Here is a 9,222-nt window from a genome sequence, read left to right on the forward strand (position 1 = left end):
CTCACACAGGGCAGTCAAGAGTGTGCTAGAGCAGCAGGAGAGACCCTGGCACCGCCCAGCTACGATGCTCCGACCATGGGCGGCGAGAGACACCCGAGAGTTTCTGCAGCACGGCCGAGGGAAGGGTTTGGAAGAGCCTGGTCACCTGCCCCAGCACCCCCTCCTCCTCCCTGCAATGCTTGTCTTACTCAACTTGTCTTTGGCAACTCCTTCTTTGTTAAAGGGTTCACACTCTGCTGGTAACTCTGCTCTAATAAATCTTTATGTCTGCAATTCAAATCACAACATGTCTGAGAAAATAAATTTAATCAACCTCATGTGGGTACTTACCCAGATCATCCAGTAAATACAAGCTGTGGAGTTGTACTGGGTACATGATCTCACAACAGTCCATTCTGCACTAGGAAAATGGGCACAGTGCTGGGATAGAACCACTGAGTGAAAGGAAATATCAGGAATTGTGACCATGGCTGTGTGGGGTGAGACAACAGCCAACCTCTGCCTAGGGGAACTGCTGGGTGAGGCTGGCAGGACTCTTTCTTCACAAGCAAGAGGTATAAGGTTGCAAAGAGAAATCTTGTTGTCAGTTCTTGACACAATTTTTCTTCTTCCTGCAGATGTTAAAAAGCATTTACAATTTTGTTTCTTAATGGTCACTAAGGGATTGCTTTCTGGCCCCTTGCCTTGCCACTTGTACTAAAGAGAATTAATTATGTGAGTGAAAGGAGAAAGAAAATACAAATGATGGGTAACTATCAGGAGATAAACTATTAATTTACTAAACTGTCCCCAATGGTACTACTGTGAGTTATCTGAGTCCATTAATCTCATCACAGCCAGAGTACTGTGGGAAGGAAGGTGTGACTCAGGAGAGGTTCTTCCAGTATGAAGGGGCTTCCTCACAAGTATTTCTACACCTTCTGTTGCACAGAGAATGACGTATTGCTGACTTCTGTTGGGAGAAACAGACAGCAAGAAAATGGATCTGTTCCCTTCAGTGTCATGCACCAAAAGCATTCCAGTGTTTTATGATAGAAATTTCAATTGAAATACTGATATAATACCAAGAACCCAATTTCTGTTAGTACACACAGCTGGCTGATAGTCTGCCTTAAGAGAAATGAGAGACACGTTCCATTCACTGAAGGTATCTTCTATATTTTACTGCTTAAGAACATAAAATATGCAACAAAATTAGAGATGAAACAGCAATACTAAATTAGGGCAGCTCCTTTAGATATATTTTGCTTTCTGAAGATCACAGTGAAGCCCCTTTCAGTCTCTGACTGTTTCAGTCTCTGACCAGACACATGAAATCGGCCATGTATCACTTACAGGTGCCTGTTTGTGCCTTCTCACTGATTAAACCTGGTTTCTAGTATTTCCCATTTCATTTCACACTGAAGGATTGATCTGTCAGGGTAATGCAATTAAACATTTTCTCAACACAACCGACTTAGAAGAGTTTGATTTTGTTTAGGTCTTCTCTCAGTAACCACATGCCTTGGCTCAGCCAGCACAGCACCCTGACTGCAGCCTCCAGTGAGTGTCCACAAAGAACAAACTTTCTAGTTCTGTTGAAAAACTGACTTTTATCAGTCCAGCATCAGGAATTTGTGTGAATAAAAACCTGTGTACAATGAATAAAAAGCTCATTTCAAGTTTTAATGGTATAGAAAGTGATGTAAAGCAAATGCAAACATGACTTTTGTCTCTAGAGGCTGCCAGAGCTCACTCAGGTCAGCTGTATTTACTGTAGCCAAAGCTGCTGAAGGAGACATCTTTTAAAGCCAGATTATGGAACCTTAAACTACAGATAATGTCTATAACTGAGGAATTTAGAATTCAGTTAGTTGCCATCATCAACAACAGGAGCGCATGGAAGCAGGTAGAGAGAAAGGGAACGGGAAAGGATCCCTCTGCTGGAAGAGCTTAATTTCCCTTGGGAAGCATCTCTAAATTTGTCCTTTTTCAGTGGTAGGAAGGACTATGAGTAATGATTTAGATCAGCTGTGGAATTAAAATAGCTCACACTTAATAGGATTTTCTGTAGGTCTATACATACACAAGTTTATGAGCCCACCCCATGGAGTGACATAAGAGGATGATGAGCCCAGAATGAGGGGTTGTGGAAATCCTACAGTTCTGAATGAATTCAACAAATGCTCAGGTTCAGTGTGATGCTGCAGGACAATGGATGAGGAATGCACAAATGGAGTTCCTGATGAAACTCTTGGGAGTAGCACTCTTCTTACCAAGACCACATTTGACTCATTTACTGTAAAACAATTAATTACCAGTAATTGTATCTAGGATTGTCCTCTCCCTCTAGTGTGACTGAAGACATACATCCAGTAATGGCATCACAGCCTCTGTGGAAACCACAGGCTGCTTTGGGTTCTTCTGCCAATTTGGAGCATCCAACTTCACCAGTGAGTAAACAGCACTGGAAAGGATTCACAGCACTCCTACTTCAAACAAACTTCTAACTTGCAGAGGTCCACGGGGTGCACTATGAGCAAAAGGTCTGCCAGGGGAAAATGTGATTTCAAAGCTCTTACAGCACCTTTGAATGGCTAAGGAGCCTCAACATCTACAGCAGAACATGTCTGACCTGCTTCTGTCATCGTGAAAGGTAATGGCTCTTGAACAGTCTTGGCTCTTCTGGCTTGTGAAGTAAATCAGCAGGTCCAAACTCACTCACAAGAGCCAACTCAGGCCAAGAGCCACAGGACAGTGGCCAGAAATGCACATGGAGACAAGGAAATACCCCCAAGTTACAGAACAGTCTAGAGATGAAATGTTTGGGATGCAGTTATGGCAGTAAGGATGGTTAGAGCACCTATTCAAAAAAGAGGAGAGGAATAGAGAGACAGAGAAAAGGGACCTGGTAACAGTATGAAATTACAGCATTGGGAAATGTCAGAAATTGTTGGGCCGGGTTTTGTGATGCAACAACGCCGAGTAGGAGATATAAAATCAACACCTCTGGCACTAACACCAATCAGCAATAAACTTCTCATAGGGGAGAATAAAAGTGCATTTCAACAATCTAATGAGGAAAATATGACTAAGGAATCACACCCTGTGAGAAAATAATTTTTATTTTTTAATAAAGATGACTCAGTCTCAATAACATATGCAAAGCACCTGGTTCTGACGTGTGGATAATTAGAGAGCTACCAATAAAACAACAATCATAATTATGTAGATCAAAGGCTCTGTGATATGGGGGTGGTGGTGTGTCAAGAAAGAGGGTGAATGGTTTTCCATGATCCTTCAGTCAGCCATAACACACATTAGTAACTTTATGGATCTAATAATCACTGTGGCTATGAAAAAAAAATCCTGCTTGAGCCACAACTGCAGGGTGTGTGTAACAGCATAAATGGAGAAACCAACAACAAAAAAAATGGGTCAATTATAACTTCCAAGTAGAGATGGATTTCCATCAAAGTTCAACCCTCACATAATGAGACCCCTTGTCTTTCAGGCTTAAAATTTACATTTTCCAAAAGTTATTTAAAGGCAAAATTTCCTTTCCAAAGAAGGGCTTATCACAATCTGCCCCCTTACCAAAATGGTGCAGTGGTGAAGAACCAAGAGACAAAAGACTGAAGGTAAGGGGGATCTAGAGGGTCATCATAGCTACCTCTGTTATACAAGGATAAAATCCCCAACATCAATTGACTGAGATCAGACTTGAAACTCTCTCTTCCATCCACAGCTCCTGCAATGGAAACTCTTCAAGACCCTTCTGCTTCCCATAGTTAAAAATTTCCCCTTTGTTTCCAAACACACTCAAATCCAGACTGTGCCCTTTCCTACATGGACAACAGGATTGTTCTGTATTTCAAACAGCCCTGGTTCCTCCTTCCTCAAGAACCAGCTGATAACAATCTCAGCCTCTATCTGGCCAAGCCAAACTTTCTTTCCTCTCCCAGGATACAGCCAATGCAGCCATATAGATTTCATGCACATATTTCACTTTAAGATAACCTCTGAGTGATTGGAAATATTAAAAAAAAATGTTTAAAAACTCACAACTTTAAAATGGCATTACTGCATGCATATCAGAGCATGAGACAGAAGAATTTCCTGTAACCGATACCACCAGAGTTTGGTGAGAACAGAAATAACACAGCTGCTGTTAAGCTCATTCTACTGTGATTTACCACCAAGTACTCTGAGAGACAGTGCCGACAGTGAGCTTTCTTTTCTAGGGAAAAGAAATTCTAAAGCTGAACTCTAGATCCTGACCTAAAACATAAATTCTTAAGAGATTCTGTTTCCAGAAGTGGCAGTTCTGAGGTGAATTGGAACCAGCCTCAAACGAAGGGCACTTGAGTTCATACTTCTCCAAATCTGAAATTAAAGCAGAGTGATTAGGTGGTGCTTTCACCACCTGTTTTGAGGACAAAAGAAAATTACTCCAAAGAACAAAGAACAACTATTAAAATGAGTCTCACTCACTAAGTAGCCAGGAACGAACTATCTCCAACAAAATCTAACTCACAGCCACCCACCCGAAATTGCAGTGCAGGCTTGGGGTGAATCAGCATGCAAACCCAGTACCTGGGGGGAGGGCTGTCCCAAGCCCCAAAAGAAATTCCCCTTAGCACATCACTTTCTGCATGAGCACTATGGCTGGCAAATCCCATGGGAAGCTGGACTGCCTGGCAGGTGACACCCACCTGGGCAGGTATAAATAGCCACCAGCAAGGACAGCCCGCTGCACTTTGATTTCCTAAATCTCGCTGTGCACAGCTTTGCACCTGGGGCTGACTATCTGATCCCTTCACCATGAGCTGCAGCATCAAGAGAACGTCCAGCACCTCGTACAGGAGCGGAGGAGGAGGTGGCGGTGCCTGCGGGGGCAGCAGCGGCCAGCTGCGGCCCCGGGGGGGACCTGCTGCTCGGCGGCAATGAGAAGGTCACCATGCAGAACCTCAACGACCGCCTGGCCTCTTACCTGGACAAGGTGCGGATGCTGGAGGAAGAGAACGCTCAGCTTGAGCACCACATCCGGGAGTGGTACAGGAAACAAGCTCCCAGCGTTTCCAAGGACTACAGCTCCTACTACCAGACCATTGAACAACTCCAGAATCAGGTAGGATCATCCTGGCACCATCTCCCACATGCTCCTCTGTCCTCTAAGGCCTTCCTCCTTCCTCTTTGCTTCTTCCTCCTCCCTCCATCCCCAGCGCTGGGCTCTACCACCTGTAGGACGGCCGTGCTGGTGGTACCTCAGGCACAAACCTGCTGAGCTGCACCTCGCATGCATCCCCTGGCTGAGCAAACCCTCAGAACAGCCCACAGGCAGCAGGGCACAGCCCCAGGCAACAGGAGCTCCCACAGACACGCTGGCTCACGCCATGAACATCCCACGTTGTGCAGGTGCCTCCAAACCAGCCATGTGTGGTTTGCAATGCTTCCCTCTGCTCCCAGCCAGATCAGCTGGATGGAGTGCAAAGCCAAAGCACCTGGATGGAAGGATCTGAGCTCCCTTTGTCCCTTCACACTCCTACAGACACCAGGTGGAAGGACTGAGGTCTTCCCTTACAATCAACTTTTTTCATAATGAGATGACTTACAGCATCAGGCAAAGTCCACGCTGCCTCCTACACCCAGAGTGCAGAACCCCATGGGGCTTGGCCATCTCTCAAAATAAATGCTTCTGTTCTTTCCCCCATCCATCTACTCTTTCATCAAAACCTTTGCAAAGCCAAAACCTTGCACACACCAGTCCCTGTGGCACGGCAATTGAGGAACTTTCTGTGGCCCCTGCACTACTCCATAAAACAATCAGTAACACTCTACCAAAGTTTTGTGTCTTTTTTGTGCTTTTCACTTTGCTTTTATCAAAGTGTTATTTGGTAGAGTCTTCTACCTGTTCTAGATTCTGGAAATCTAGAACACAGAAAGACACCTGTCCACCTTCCCCTTTTGCAGATTATTTCTGCCACTGTGGACAACAACAGGATGATTCTGGACATTGACAACAGCAAGATGACTGCCGATGACTTTAGAATGAAGTGAGTAGCTCCCTCTGAACCTTACCTCTCTTGTGTCACAAATTTTATGAAACTCATGAGTGCAGGTGGATGAAGCCCTGTGTAAAGTGGTGTGATCAAGCCTACATATCGTAATGAAATGAGTGTGCAATGCTTTGCTTTCCTTTGGTACAGGTATGAGAATGAGCTGGTCATCCGTCAGACCGTGGAGGCTGACATCAATGGCCTGAGAAACATCCTGGATGATCTCACTGTCACTCGGTCTTCACTGGAATCTGAGCTGGAGTCCTTGAGGGATGAGCTGACTGCTCTCAAGAGAAACCATGAGGAGGTACGATCCAATGATAAATAGCACAGCCAAGGACACAATCCATTGATTCTTCATGGCTCCCACCATCACATATCAAGTGATTTTCACCTTATGCCAAGGGATTGTCATTCCTTTGTATCTTGGTAGTGCTTTGCCCCAGCACAACAATTGACCTGTGTGTGCTCTTGTCTCTCTCTCTCTGCGCTCCCTGCAGGAAATGAGGCAGCTCCAGTCCCAAACTGGTGGCGATGTGAGCGTGGAGGTCAATGCTGCCCCTGGACAAGACTTGACAAAGATCCTGAATGACCTGAGAGATGAATATGAGCACATCATTGCAAGGAACCGCAAGGAAGTGGAGCAGTGGTATGAAGTCAAGGTATGTAGCAATGTCCAGAGTGGAATCTCCTTTGGTGGCACAGCCCAGACACCCTGGTACCCGGACTGGCTGAAACAGAGAGGCTCCCTGCAGATGTGAGCTCTCATTCAGCAAATCTGCTCCCTCGTGGCTCAGCAAGTGTCTCTGGGGTTTGACTCTGCAGATCCAAGAAGTCAACCAGCAGGTCACTTCCAGCAGCCAGGACATCCAGACCAGCAGCCACCAGCTGAGCGAGCTGAGGCGCGAGATGCAGAACCTGGAGATCGAACTGCAGGCACAGCTCAGCACGGTACGTGAGCAGCATCTGCGGGCACTTCCCTCCTTGGCACGGGCAGGCAGCTGTAGAACTCTGCTCCTCAACTCCTGTACTTGCCTTTCCAGAAAAGCTCTCTGGAGAACTCCCTGGCAGAAACCGATTCTCGCTATGGCCGCATGCTCCAACAAATCCAGGCACAGGTCTGCTCCGTGGAGGAGGAGCTGGCCAGCATCCGCTGTGAGATGGAGGGTCAGAGCCAGGAGTACAAGATGCTCCTGGGCATCAAGATGCGCCTGGAGCAGGAGATCCAGCAGTACCGGTCGCTGCTGCAGGAAGGGCAGCAGGATCTTGTGTATGTTTTCTGTTTGCAAATAAGGGCACCAATTTTATCACAAGCTTTTCTCTTTTTGCACTCGCAGAAGACAGAGCAGAATATTTTACTTGTCTCTAGCTGAAATCTAAGTTCAGCAGCTTTTATTCACAGCATCTGCATTGAAATGTGTCTATCAAAAACCTCATAAGCAGATCAAACATCAAGGGAAACACAGAGCAGATTGTTACTGCCAGGTTTTGAGTTAATCAGTTCCTCTTGACCTGTTTGCACGGAGTGAATTCCATGAGAGGAATCACCGTGCCAAACCAAATTGTAATGAAGTTCCTTCTGTCAGCAGACAAACAAGCACAGCTGGACTGTGAGAGTACAAATTTTACTGCAAGTCTCTTGCTGTCCCTGCTTTTACAATTTTCTAGGAAAATACAGCTGAATAGAATGAAATGAAAAAATATATATAAAAATATATTTGCAAGATCCAGGAAAAGCTGAGTTGTCACATGCACTGCACATGATGTCAGTATGTATTTATTGCTCCCTTAATTAAAACTCCTTTCCTTTTACAGATCATGTCAAGGAGCTCTCCAAGGAGGAGATATGTCCTCTCACTCTTACTCTTCTAGTTCTTACTGTCATGGTCAATCTAGTGACAAGGCAGGTAAGAAACGTCTTTCAAAGAGCATCCAAACTTATGGCTTTCACATTTTGTGTTTCACCCCCTTTCCTGTTAATACCAACCTTGTGCTATGGTTTCTACATCTGCAATTGCAGCAGGGATTAAACCATCCACAATCAAAGCTCTTCATTTCAAAGTGGTTTGGCTCCAATTCCAGAGACAGGCTAAGCTCCTTTCCCATGCTTTTGCTAACAAATGAATATTTAAATAGTGGATGGATCTGAAATGTCAGTGCTGCAAAGAGACTCACTCTTGGTTTCCCTATCAGAGCAATGGTTTCTTCTTTCTTTCCACAGGGCAGTCAAGAGTGTGTTAAGATACCACCGACGAGTTGGGCTTCCCTGATCCAGTCAGTGCTGTGGGAGCAGCCAGCCCTCAGCATGGCGTGACCTACCCTGCTTTCCAAATGCTATCCATGAAATCAAAGTTAATAATTACTACGCTTTTCCTAAAACTATCTACCCCTCCCTTTTGATCCTGTCCAGCACTGTGATCACTGTGCTCACACACAGGTCTCTGCAGTGCACTTGGTTCTCTACTGAACAACAATCCCTCAAATAAAGCTTTATCTTTCTGCAATGCAAAGAAAACTCTGTGTCCAGCAGTCTATTTGGTATATTAATATCCTATTTACATTTAGGTGGAACAAGTCAGGTACACAAAGAAATTAAGGTTGCATGAATTGTGTAATATGGCTCCAAAGAAATATGGGAATTCTAAATCATATGATGACTGGATAAAATCCTGGAGATGAATAAATACACCCACATTAAACTCAAGGGTGACACCTATGGGGAACAGAAAGGGATGAGGGAACTCCTTTTTCATATAATATGTTGCAAGGGGTGTGCAAATAGTTGATTTGCCAATCCAGCAGCTGAAGTGAAAAATCAGGATTAATTAACCCCAAATTTTCATGAAAATTTTGTCAAATCAAAACCACTTTTCCTTAGTCACTGAACAAGAACAAGAAGTCCTATTCAGGCAGCCCTTTCCCAGCTTCTGGGTGGGAGCTCTGTCTAATCTTGATCAATTAAGCAAAGTGTTAGATCAGGAAATGAGTGAGGAGTATGAAAGTTCTATTAACCCAACATTTAGTTGTTGGGGTTATTCCTCCTGACATGTTGGAAAATCTGAATTCAGGTCTTTTATCTGAAAGTTCCACATGGAGGACTGTGTTCCCATATTCCACAGGGTCATTCCCAGATCCGTGCTGTGTGGAACTCTGGTGGAGAATGGCATGGTGCAGGCGAGATTCA

The 9,222-nt window shown here is 44.8% G+C and overlaps 2 protein-coding genes across 2 annotated transcripts in view; both read left to right on the forward strand.

Moving 5' to 3' along the window:
• LOC102040072 (keratin, type I cytoskeletal 9-like) overlaps positions 1-311 on the forward strand; it is a 12,442-nt gene extending 12,131 nt beyond the window's left edge. Inside the window, exon 15 of the mRNA XM_031065003.1 lies at positions 10-311. Coding sequence (XP_030920863.1) covers positions 10-29 — 20 coding nt within the window. The 3' untranslated portion in view covers positions 30-311. The remainder of the gene's footprint in view (positions 1-9) is intronic.
• Positions 312-4,803: 4,492 nt separating this feature from the next.
• LOC102040239 (keratin, type I cytoskeletal 14) lies at positions 4,804-8,510 on the forward strand. Its single transcript, XM_005431645.3, is given in 9 exon segments — positions 4,804-4,886; positions 4,888-5,110; positions 5,953-6,035; positions 6,189-6,345; positions 6,539-6,700; positions 6,864-6,989; positions 7,082-7,308; positions 7,854-7,945; positions 8,260-8,510. Coding segments are annotated over 9 exon segments (1,173 nt in total). The 3' UTR covers positions 8,280-8,510.
• The last annotated feature ends 712 nt before the right edge of the window (positions 8,511-9,222 follow it).

Source organism: Geospiza fortis, unplaced genomic scaffold, assembly GCF_000277835.1.
Source record: "Geospiza fortis unplaced genomic scaffold, GeoFor_1.0 scaffold1683, whole genome shotgun sequence".
Lineage (NCBI taxonomy): Eukaryota > Metazoa > Chordata > Aves > Passeriformes > Thraupidae > Geospiza > Geospiza fortis.